At 42.0% G+C, this 12,359-nt stretch overlaps 1 protein-coding gene across 2 annotated transcripts in view; it reads right to left on the bottom strand.

The window, feature by feature from the left end:
* Positions 1-12,359, bottom strand: part of PSTPIP2 (proline-serine-threonine phosphatase interacting protein 2) — a 93,569-nt gene that overhangs the window by 2,388 nt on the left and 78,822 nt on the right. Inside the window, exons 10-14 of one of the 2 annotated variants that reach the window (XM_055233489.2) lie at positions 8,474-8,572; positions 6,175-6,271; positions 5,971-6,052; positions 4,808-4,842; positions 2,814-2,871 (exon numbers count right to left, since the gene is read on the bottom strand). In XM_055233489.2, the coding sequence (XP_055089464.2) occupies positions 2,822-2,871; positions 4,808-4,842; positions 5,971-6,052; positions 6,175-6,271; positions 8,474-8,572 (363 nt within the window). In that variant the 3' untranslated portion in view covers positions 2,814-2,821. The remainder of the gene's footprint in view (positions 1-2,813; positions 2,872-4,807; positions 4,843-5,970; positions 6,053-6,174; positions 6,272-8,473; positions 8,573-12,359) is intronic. The other variant, XM_063645210.1, reaches the window with a different exon arrangement.

Below are 12,359 nucleotides of genomic sequence, written 5' to 3'. Positions count from 1 at the left end.
GTAGCTGGGATTACAGGCACCTGCCACCGTGCCTGGCTAGTTTTTGTATTTTTAGCAGAGATAGGGTTTCACCATGTTGGCCAGGCTGGTCTCAAACTCCTGACCTCGGGTGATCCGCCCACCTTGGCCTCCCAAAGTGCTAGAATTACAGGCATGAGCCACCGTGCCGGGACCCTGTTTAAACTTATTTTCCAAAAGTTCATTCAAACTATTTTAATTGTTGTGATAAGTTGCTTAGTAAGTTATTCACTAAATTAAACTTCCTTCTTTAAAATTTTCTGAAATTCAATATATGTTGAATACTGAACATGAATGTGTTGTATACCCCCTTTTCTAAAATTTTCTGAAATTGGTGTATATGTTGAACCCCAACTCATTGAACTGGCACAGATTCCAGTGAACTCCAGTGAAATGATATAACTCAAGTACATGTGTTGGCACTAGCATCTTGCATTCAAACATCACACTCTTAGACTCTGAGGAACTACAGTTGTTGGGTCAAGTGGTACTATTAAGCTACTAGAATATATTCTTTACTCAAACAAGTAAGGACAGAAAAGAGGTAAAAAATAAAAAGAAACACTTAGGACTGCCAATGACCTGCCCATCATCTACACAGTGCTCCAGAGAGCACGTGCCACCTCTGAATTCCAAGTTATTGATTTAACAGGTTTCCACTCTGCCTCTAAATAGGGCCTTGCCCCTTTCCATGAGAAAGAGGGAGGTTTATGAAACGAAGAAGAATGATGACTGATTGTAAAGACTAGAATTTATTTGTAGATTTGTAGGTCCGAAGTTATATGTAGTTAGAGAACAGGGTACTTTATGTCTTCAAGTTCCATATATTTTATAGCAAAGTTGCTTAAATATTAAATATATTAAGCAATTATATTAAGCAATTTAAGGACTTATGTTTAAATATAATAGAAACTAGCTGATTCTTTTTTTTTTTTTAGACTGAATCTCGCTCTGTCGCCCGGGCTGGAGTACAGTGGCACAATCTCAGCTCACTACAACCTCCACCTCCTGGGTTCAAGCGATTCTCTTGCCTCGGGGTCCTGAGTAGCTGGGGCTACAGGTGCCTGCCACCATGCCTGGCTAATTTTTTGTATTTTTTTTTTTGTTTTAGTAGAGACGGGGTTTCACCATGTTGACTAGGCTGGTCTCAAGTGATCCACCTGCCTCAGCCTCCCAAAGTGCTGGGATTACAGGCATAAGCCACTGTGCCCGGTCATTAGCTGATTATTTTTATGTAATTAGGACAAGTTGGCATCTGTCCTAGATAGCCAGTTGGCTGTCAATCACAAAGTACGTGTTTTTAGAGGACCAGAGACAAACAATGTTTGATGTGCTCACTTTGGTGGTATAGAACACTATAGAAAATCACCCTGGAGCACTGTTAAAATCTGTTTAGGTTCATAAATGACAGTATATGTAACCAACACCAAACCAGGAAGGGTGAGAGAGAGGCTGTTGCCTTTCTCCGTTGACTTCTGGCATCCCACCCACCACTGCCTGCCACTTTGTCTTCTGATACTGTTATCCAGGGCATACAACTAACAAGAAATGCGAAGACGTGTAGTTCAGATGTGTAGCTCAGTCCACACTGAGATCAGGAATATGTAAGTGGATCAACTCTTTAAAACAGTTTTTAGTCAAAGTAGTAACACATTTTCATTGCAGACAAATTCAAAAACAGAAAGGAAAAATATTACCTGTTTAGAAATATATCTCTTCAGACCTTTTCTTGGCTCGTGTGTACCTATATAATTCTTTTACCCCAAGATAAGCCCATTGGGGTAAAAGAATGATACTTTATGAAGAGTTTTTTTTAGTATCGCTACTTTGGCTTCTGAGGCATTTCTTCACATCTGTGAAGAATGATTTTGACTTGGAGAATGTTCCAAGCACCTGAGTGCCTAAGAACAAGAGTCACCATGCAGTACGTCTTTGCAGCTGCAGTTGGCTTAGCAGTGTTCAGTCCTCTTCTAAGAATCCTCATGGTTTGCTTGTTCAGAGCATTAATAATCTGCAGGATGACCTCTATGATGACCTTGTGTGTATAGTGAGTGTGATATCATTTGCACTTCTTTTTATTTGACTTTTCCTCTTTTAGATGGTGAGAGAGTAAACTAAAATCTAAATTACTTTAACAGTGAGGATGATGTGTGTTTTGTTGATGAGCACTGCCTTAAATCCAGGTGTGTAATAACCATAAAAGAGCTTAATAAGAGCAGAGAAAGAGGGCTGGGCATGGTGACTCATGCCTGTAATCCCAGCACTTTGGGAGGCTGAGGCAGGCAGATCACTTGAGGTCAGGAGTTCAAGACCAGCCTGGCCAACATGGTGAAGCCCTGTTTCTACTAAAAATACAAAAAATATTAGCTGGGTGTGGTGGTGCGTGCCTGTAATCCTCGCTACTCAAGAGGCTAAGGTGGGAGGATCACTTGAACCCAGGAGGTGGAGACTGCAGTGAGCTGAGATCGCACCACTGCACTCCAGCCTGGGTGACAGATAGAGACTCTGCCTCGAAACAAACAAACAAAAAAAAAACCAAGCAGATAAAGAGTTACTATGGAATAATCAATGAAGGAAAAATAACCTCATTCAAATAGGTATGGAAGGGTCTCCAGTCTGCTTCCAGCTGTGGGATCCAGAGAGGTGTCCTGAAGGGACAGCATGCTGGCCAGTGTGCCTGCCTGATGCAAGGCCTTGCTAGTTTGTGGTAGTGTTATAAAGAAGCTTCAAAGGCTTCAATACCACAATTACCAGTCTACACAGGACTCAATTATCTGAAAAATAAAGGTTCTTACCATTGATTTTACTGATAGAGCAAACTGTAGTCATTAACCAAAGAGTAATCAGGATCATCTGCAAAAGGCAGAACACAGAAAACAACAGTAACATCAATTTTTCATAATAAGATCTCAGCCCTTTTCAAGCCAGGGCATTTCACTTACAGATTCTGGTGTCTATCCTTTTGTAAGAAGAAAATAGATCTGCCAACAAAAACTATAAATGGTAGTCACGACTCCAAACCAGAGGACATTCTGGAAATCACTATTCTGACTTCTTTGCCCTCTTTCATCCATGCTCAGGTACAGTACCCACAGTAAAATCATCTTTAAAAATGGACAGAAATAGCATCCTACATTACCAAGTGGTAATTCTAAAACAACAAGAAATAAAATACTTTAAATCTTCATATTGTTCAAAGATATAATTTCAGCCACTACATTTTTTTTTCCATCACTAAATTTTTAGTGAACTGTTAAGTGCAGCATAAGCTGTCCTCCTCTCTTATTGATAAGTTTCGACTCTGTGTCCCCACCCAAATCTCATCTTGAATTGTATCTCCCAAAATTTCCACCTGTTGTGGGAAGGACCCAGTGGGAGTTAATTTGAATCAAGGGGGCGGTTTCCCCCACAATGTTGTCGTGGTAGTGAATAAGTCTCACGAGATCTGATGGTTTTATCAGTGGTTTCCACTTTTGCATCTTCTTCATTTTCTCTTGCCGCCACCATGTAAGAAGTGCCGTTCACCTCCCACCATGATTCTGAGGCTTCCCCAGCCATGTGGAACTGTAAGTCCAATTAAGCCTTTTTTTCTTCCCAGTCTCAGGTATGTCTTTATCAGCAGCATGTAAACAGACTAATACACTCATTGTCTTGAACATGGATAGGTATATCTTTTCTTTACTCAAATAATAAATACATGTTGAATATCTACTATGTACTCAGAACTGTGTCGGGTGTTGTGAGTAATACAGAAGACAAAGTTGTACCTGACCTTGGGATCTTATTATTATTCAAGGTGTACAACTAACGAGAGCTTGTTTGGGGTAGCTGCAGGGGAATGCAGCTACTCGTATACTCTTGACCAAAGACTGGCCCTCCTCTATCAGGAATGGTCATCCTCTTTGAGCACATAGCTTCGGGAGGGATGCACATGGATTGGTGAGGGAGGAAGGGGACACCACCTAGCCCGCCAGATGTGCCGAATCAACCCTAGCAATCAATAGGCTGACAGATGTTGCAGCCAGACTGCCCTCACATCCCATACAACTAATAAGAAGTGCTAAGATGTGTACTTCTCCCAGAGGTATCATAGGAGTTCAAAGAAAGAAAGAGACTTGTGATTAGTGAAAGGTCTCATTAAAGATAACATTAAGGGACACGTTTCTTGATGTCCATGCCTTCTATAAATTGTATTTCTATGTAATCCAAGGGGAACTATATCTCAGTTCTGCTGTTCTCACAGTCCAAGTTGAAATAATCGTTTAGGTAAAATTTGTTTGCAATAAGTTTCTTTTGGTATTTCAGTAACTGAATTATCTTGGATAAGCTATAAAATAGACCACCAATTATCATATTCTACTCTGTGACAAGTAGTATTATAGTACGATTCTAACATAGACTCATTCTCTTGGGAATTTGATTCTATTTAATCCTTTCATTCCCTTTATTTCAAAGTTCTAGCTATTTAAAGAAAACCCAATATAAGAATTTCGTGGGTTTTTTTTTTTTTTTTTTTGGACACAGTTTGACTCTGTCACCCAGGCTGGAGGGCAGTGGTGCAATTTCGGCTCACTGCATCCTTCACCTCCCAGGTTCAAACAATTCTCATGCCTCAACCTCTTGAGTAGCTGGGATTACAGGCATGCGCCACCACACCCAGCTAATTTTTGTATTTTTAGTGGAGACAGAGTTTCACCATGTTGGCCAGGCTGGTCTTGAACTCCTGACCTCAAGTGATCTGCCTGCCTTGCAATATAAGAATTTCAAAAGACCTTTTTTAGTGGCATACCTGGTGAACTTTTAGGAATTGGGAGGGGTCCTCTCCTGTAAGAAATGAAAACCAAAGTATTTTAGATAAATTCTTGTTATTTTTATAATTTTTTTACTTCTTGCTACAAGCCTATTGTACTCTAATCAGATCTGGTTTCTGCACTGGATGGTCAAGAAAGCTCACCTAAAGCAAATGATCTGTAGCACTGACCTACGGAAATCTAAGTTGCAGACATTATATTATGGCAAGAGGCAGTATGCATAGTGATTAGGAGCACAAAGCCTTATCCCACAACCCGGACTGGCAGGATTAAAATCTTAGCTGTGTGGGAAAGACTTCCTTAGTGCCTTGAACATCCGCATCCTCATAAGTAAAATAGGAAGTATAAACAGCTCCTACCTCGTTGTGGGGATTAAATCAGCTAATTCACACTAACTGTTTTGAACAGTGCCTGACATGCTTAAATATTGATAATGATCATGCAATCCTTCCCAGGCACTCCCCATCTTTAATAAAACTGGAGTGAAAATTCAAAAACTTAGACTACAAGCTGACTAAGTCAAACAGAAGTTTCTCTTCCCGTAGCATCCTTTACATGAACGGCAGCGAACGTTCTTAGTAAAGGACCAAGTAGTAAATGATTTAGACTTTGCTGGCCACATACCATCTGTCTTGCAACTCTATTCAACTCTAGTGGCAAAGCAGCCATAGACAAAACCTCAGTGAGTGAGGGTGCTTGTGTGCCCATAAAACTTGATAGAGGGACACTGAAATTTGAAATGCAAATAATTCTCACATGTCACAAAATAGTATCGTCTTGACTTTTTTCCAGCCATTTAAAAATGTAAAGACTATTCTTAACTCACAGGCCCTACAAAAATGGATTTAATTCTCCGGGGCCATAGTTTGCTGACCCCTGCTTTCTACAGGCTGTAAGAAAAGTATAAGATTCATACATGAATAATAATGATCAAGTTCAGCCATGATATACTCCTCCCTGAACTATGACTATTAAAATCCACTTAATATTTTTCCTAAAAATACTATTTCCAAAAAGCAAGCAGCCTCATTAAGCAGATGCAGTAGTAGACATGTTCCAATTCTAACATGTCTTAGAACATTCATGATAACAAAGTTTGCTAAAAGTATTTTTCTTCCTGTGACAGGCAGCTGGCTATTACCTTGCCAAGTTAGGCCCTGTAGTCTTTCCTGGTGGGACTGCATTCTTCTGGGAGGAGTAGAAATTCTCATACATGATGGGTGCTAGGAGAGTCACCAAGAAACAGGACATGAAGAGGCAGGCGTCTTTCATCCTTAATGACATCTAACAAGAAAGGCTAATAGAATTGTGTAAATAACACTCCCCACCCCACCGCCCCATTCACCTGGTGGAATCTGTCCAGTTTTGCGTTGATTCACAAAGTATTCAATGTCCTTCTGAATGCTGCACATTTCTAAACTCTTTCGGACTTGTTCGTACATCTAATAAAAAAGAAGGTCAATTAATAGGTAGAGGTATGTTGAGATCATTGTGACACAGCTCCTTAAAAACATGGGTTTGAGGTGGGGCACAGCGGCTCATGTCTGTAATCCCAGCATTTTGGGAGGCTGAGGCGGGTGGATCACAAGGTCAGGAGTTTGAGACCAGCCTGGCCAACATAGTGAAACCCCATCTCTGTTTAAAATACAAAAAATTAGCCAGGCATGGTGGCAGGCGCCTGTAATCTCAGCTACTTGGGAGGCTGAGGCACGAGAATCACTTGAACCCGGGAGGCGGAGGTTGCAGTGAGCTGAGATCGCACCATTGCACTCCAACCCCAGGTGACAGTGCAAGACTCTGTCTCAAAAAAAAAAAAAAAAAACCATGAGTTTGATAGAGAGCTGACTCTTCCAAATTTTCTTGTTTTGAAAAAAAAAGAACACATTCCAAAGTCCCAGATTCACATCAGAGCTTTTCTCTGATGCACATCTGCTATTAATTTTTAATTTTTTATTTTATTATTATTTTTTAGACAGAGTCTCACTCTGTCACCCAGGCTGCAGTGCAGTGGTGCAATCTCGGCTCACTGCAACCTCCACCTCCCTGGTTGAAGAATTCCCCTGCCTCAGCCTCCGAAGTAGCTGGGATTACAGGCGCACGCCACCACGTCCGGCTAATTTTTTTGGATTTTTAGTAGAGACGGAGTTTCACCACGTTGGCCAGACTAGTCTCGAACTCCTGACCACAGGCAATCCGCCCGCCTTGGCCTCCCAAAGTGCTGGGATTACAGGTGTAAGCCGCTGTGCCCAGCCTACATCTGCTATTAATTTTTTAAAGATGACAGAAAATGTATCTTTGTGGCAGGACAAAAGCCTTGGCTGAATTTTTTTTTCTTTTCTTGAGATGGAGTCTCACTCTGTTGCCCAGGCTGGAGTGCAGTGGCACAATCTTGGCTCACTGCAACCTCTGCCTCCTGGGTTCAAGCGATTCTCCTGTCTCAGCCCCCCAAGTAGCTGACACTATGTGCCACCATGCCTGGCTAATTTTTGTATTTTTAGTAGAGATGGGGTTTCACCATGTTGGCTAGGCTGGCTCTAACTCCCGACCTCAGGTAATCTGCCCACCTCGGCCTCCTAAAGTGCTGGGATTACAAGTGTAAGCCACCACACCCAGCCTTGGCTGAAATTTTTTTAAAATACTGATGGAACCAAAAAGTAGATATTAAATCCTACGGCACAAGACCAATGCCACACAGAAATGCAAAGACAATTACTTAAAGAAGAGTTTTCCATTCAATCCTATTGGTTTTCTGGGTGTTTAGCTGTTCTTCTAAGGTGAATGTCTCATCTAATGTGAGGGTGGCTACTCCTTAGCAAAGAAGGTTGTGATAACTTGATTTGATGCCTCTGAGATGTGGGGAGCCCATTACTATTGCTGTGTACAGGTTAAGCCTGGATAATGGACCAGGGAATGCTGTTGAGGTAAGTCTGAGCCCTGGAGCAACCATTAGCCTGGGAAAGAGTCAGTGTCCTAGTACTTGGTGCTGTCCTGGAGTGACCCCATTCCAGAATGGAGCCGTGTCTGGGATGCACATACATGCTGTGATATCTGTCTTCTGTACATGAAACTCTCTTTGGGTTCTATCTGTTCTCCTGCCCTAAATCTGAATTTTTTGTACCCTAACTATCAATTTCTTTTTTTTTTTTTTTAATTGAGATAGGGTATTACACTGTCCCCCAGGCTGAGTGCAGTGATGCGATCTCGGCTCACTGCAGCCTCCACCTCCTGGGTTCAAGCAATTCTCCCACCTCAGCCCCCTGAGTAGCTGGGATTACAGGGGTGCACCACCATGCCCAGCTAATTTTTGCATTTTTAGTAGAGACAGGGTTTCACCATGTTGGCCAGGCTGGTCTCAAACTCCTGACCTCGGGGGATCCACCCGCCTCAGCCTCCCAAAGTTCTGGGATTACGGGAGTGAAGCACCACTCCCAGCCATGAATCTCTTAATGAGAAAATCATGGTGGCAAATGAGCCAGGAGTCAGGTTACATGTTATCTGCATCCTTCTATCAACTCACTGTATGGCCTTAGGCAAGTCACCTTACCTCACCAAGGGCGAAGTGAACCAATCAATATCTATAGTTCTTTCTACTCTAATGTATCCAACATGCACCCGACAATCCTCAGTGGATGCCTCTGACTTACTTCATCACTGGTGACACATTGTTGTGACAGCTGATTCACATGTAACCACAATGCATTCCGGAAGAAGTTTATTCGTTCACATTCTTGAGCCTCAAATGCCTACAGAAAAATAGCTACATGTACATAAATATGCAAGGAAAAGGGCCGTTCATTTTGGCTGGCTGTGACTTAAGAAAGAGTGTCAACCTTCAGTTATCTGTAAACTTATTGTCCAATTTAGAATACTTCTCCCCCACCACTGAGGATGCTCATAAACTCATATCACAAAGAATGCAAACAAATCCTAATATCTTAGTAACACAAACAAGCTTGGAAATAGTTCTGAGGGTAAAAAGTAATGATGATCCCAGATACCAATATTCTGAGTTCCTACTGACATTTCCAACTATCTAACATCATCTCCACCTGAGCAGCCTGCCAGAGCCTCAGATTCAAAATGCTGCCCCTCCCACCCTGGAATGAATGAGTTTGACTGGCAAGATGGTCATAACTGTTGATGCTGATTGGTGAGTACATGGGAGGCTATGTACTTGTCTTCTATCTTTGTGTATCTTTAATTGTTTTTCCTTAAAAAAAGGGTTAAAATAAACGTCATTGCCTGAGATACAGTATTTTGGATATAAACCAATATCACCTTTAGAAAAATCAAGCTAGTCTATGAAGCAGATGGTATTCTATTCAACAGTGGATGTGATATATCAGTGTATTTTTAAAATATTGAATACCATAGCTATTTTTAACATGAATGAATTTTACATACCATAGCTTTTATATACCACAGCCCCTTTTCCACTCTACGAGGAGAAAAGGATGGGGACAGGTATAGCTATAAGTGGTTCTCATACTTGAATTCACATCAGAATCACTTGGAAGGTTTATTAGCATAGAGATTGCTGGGCTCTACCCCCACGGTTTCTGATTCAATTTCCTATCTCATACTATAGGTTTTATTCAAAACCAAAAAATTTGGAATGCCTTTTAAAATTTGCTACATTTTAAAAATTGTTATAAAATAAAACAAAACTTCAAACATATACAAGAGTAGAGAGGTACAGATAGTATGATGAATCCCCATGTACTCATCACCAGCTTAAACATTTATCAACTCACAACCAATTCTGTTTTATCTATATCTCTACCAGTTACCCTACTCTCTGGAGTATTTTGAAGCAAATGCATTATTTCACCTCTAAACATTTTTATATCTATATAACATAGTATAATAATTTAATAATATTACATTATTTTTGTTATGGACTATTTCACATAGAATCAGAGGGCAGTATAATAAATACCTATATACCAACTACTTAGCTTTGTCAAAAACTTCAGCCATATTTTTTCAGATTCTGTAAAAGCCCCTGTGTGATTTACCCAGTTTCTATCACCTTCCTCCTTCCCCAGATAGCCATTATCCTGAATTGTATCATTCCTATGCAGTGTTTGTTTTGTTTTCTTTTGTTTTTTATGGGAAGGGGTTGTTTTGTTGTTTGGTTTTGGGGGGGTTTTATTTTGTTTTGTTTTAAGACAGGGTCTCACTTTGTCACCCAGGCTGGAGAGCAGTGGTGCGCTCGTGGCTCACTGCAGCCTCAAACTCGCGGGCTCAAGCAATTCTCCCACCTTAGGTTCCCAAGTGGCCTCTACCACCACGCCTGGCTAATTTTTATATTTCTTTGTAGAGACAAAATTTCACTGTGTTGCCCAGGCTGGTATTGAACTCCTGGGCTCAAGCAATCCACCCGTGTCAGCCTCTGAAAGTGCTGGGATTGTAGGTGTGAGCCACCGCACCCGGCCTTTATGCAGGTTTTTACACTACATATGTATCTATAAAACGTATATGATATTGCTTTACATGTTTTTAAACCTTATTAAAAAATGGCCTCATTCTAGGCTTTCCCCTAAGAGTGTGGAGTTACAGAAGTAAAGCAGAAAACAGTGTTTTAAGAGAAGCATAATAACCTACAGTACCAGATGGCAAAGAGGGATCAAATAAGATTAGAAACTGCAAAGGCCCACTGGCCCTCATGCCAAGGGATTCTGATGCCCTCCAAGACAGCAGCTGCAGGGAAGCAAATCCCAGATGCTGCAGGCTGGGGCAGGCAGGACAACATGGACTTAGAGACAAGCCCTTCAAAAAGCGTGGCTGTGAAGAAGGGCGGGGGTAGCAGGGGTTGTAGATAGAAAGCAAGAACTGCTGGTTTTGTTTTTTGTTTTTGGGGTTTTTTTGAGATGGAGTCTAACTCTGTTGCCCAGGCTAGAGTGTAGTAGCACGATCTCGGCTCACGGCAACCTCCACCTCCCGGGCTCAAGTGATTTTCCCACCTCAGCCTCCCAAGTAGCTGGGATTACAGGTGCTTGCCACCACACCCAGCTAATTTTTGTATTTTTAGTAGAGACTGGGTTTCACTATGTTGGCCAGGCTGGTCTTGAACTCCTGACCTCAGGTGATCTGCCTGCCTTGTCCTCCCAAAGTGCTGGGATTACAGGCATTAGCAGCCACTGTGCCTGGCCGAACCGGTGGGTTTTAAAGCTAGGAGAGAGCTGAGTCTGTGTGCAAGATAAGAGAAGTTAACAAGTTCTCTATGCCCAAGAAGGTGGGGAAAGGCAAGCTGGATGAAAAAAGATCTTGAACAAGAAAGGAACAGCCCCTTTTCTGCGCTAAGAGGAAAAAAGGAGTGGGGCAGGTGTATCTGTCAATGATTCTCATACTTGAATTCGCATCAGAGTCACTTGGAAGGCTTATTAACACAGAGATTGCTGGGCTCTACCTCCAGAGTTTCTGATTCAGTATGTCTGAGGTTGGTCTGAGAACCTGCATGTCTAACAAGTTCCCAGGTGATGCTGATGCTACCGATCCTAGGACCTCACTTTGAGAACCACTGGAAGAAAATGTGTAGGCAGGGTGACAGAAACTTAAGTAAGCTTCCAAGTTATGTTTTTTATTTTCTCTTGGAAATTGTGAGGTCATTTGCTGCAAAAGAAAGGGAGCAGTGGTGAAATTGAAGGTATGAAGAGAGTAAAAAAAAAAAAAAAACCCTCCAGCCAGGCATGGTGGCTCATGCCTGTAACCCTGCCAACTCAGAAGGCAAAGGTGGAAGGATTGCTTGAGACCCAGGAGCTCAAGACCAGCCTGGGCAACATAGCAAGACCCTGTCTCTTTAAAAATAAAATAAATAATAAATAATTAACAAGGTGTGGTGGTGCATGCCTGTAGTCCCATCTACTTCCCTTGAGCTCAGGAGTTTGAGGCTGCAGCAAGCTCTGATTGTGCCACTGCACTCCAGCCTGAGTGACAGAGTGAGACCCAGACTCAAAACAAAAAGCAAACAAACAAACCTCCAAAGCCTGCTCACTTGCTGTCGGCATTCCCTTTAGAGCCTATTGAGGCAAGGCTCTCCAAAGGTAATTACTTAATCGACCATTAACTGATTCAGCTATTTTATGCCTGTGCTAACCCAACATTAGACTAAAATTTGAATTGCTGGACAGCATGGTCAGGATGGGGATGAGGCAGACAAGGTTTGGGGAAAACTATTCCCGTTCCTTCCATTCTTCACTTAAATTTCTGATTTCTTTTTTTGTTTGTTTGTTTTTTTGGAGACAGAGTCTTGTTCTGTCACCCAGGCTGGAGTGCAATGGCGCGGTCTTGGCTCACTGCAACGTCCGCCTCCCAGGTTCAAGCTATTCTCTTGCCTCAGCCTCTAGAGTAGCTAGGATTACAGGTGTGTGCCACCACACCCAGCTAATTTTTGTATTTTTTGTAGAGACGGGGTTTCACCATGTTGGCCAGACGGTCTTGAACTCCTGACCTCAGGTGATCCACCCGCCTCGGCCTCCCAAAGTGCTGGGATTACAGGCATGGGCCACCGTGCCCGGCCAAATTTCT

This window comes from Symphalangus syndactylus, chromosome 1 (genome assembly GCF_028878055.3).
Source record: "Symphalangus syndactylus isolate Jambi chromosome 1, NHGRI_mSymSyn1-v2.1_pri, whole genome shotgun sequence".
NCBI classification, from domain to species: Eukaryota; Metazoa; Chordata; class Mammalia; order Primates; family Hylobatidae; genus Symphalangus; species Symphalangus syndactylus.
Note: the sequence above shows the minus strand (reverse complement) of the source record. Positions and strands in the feature narration are given on the sequence as shown.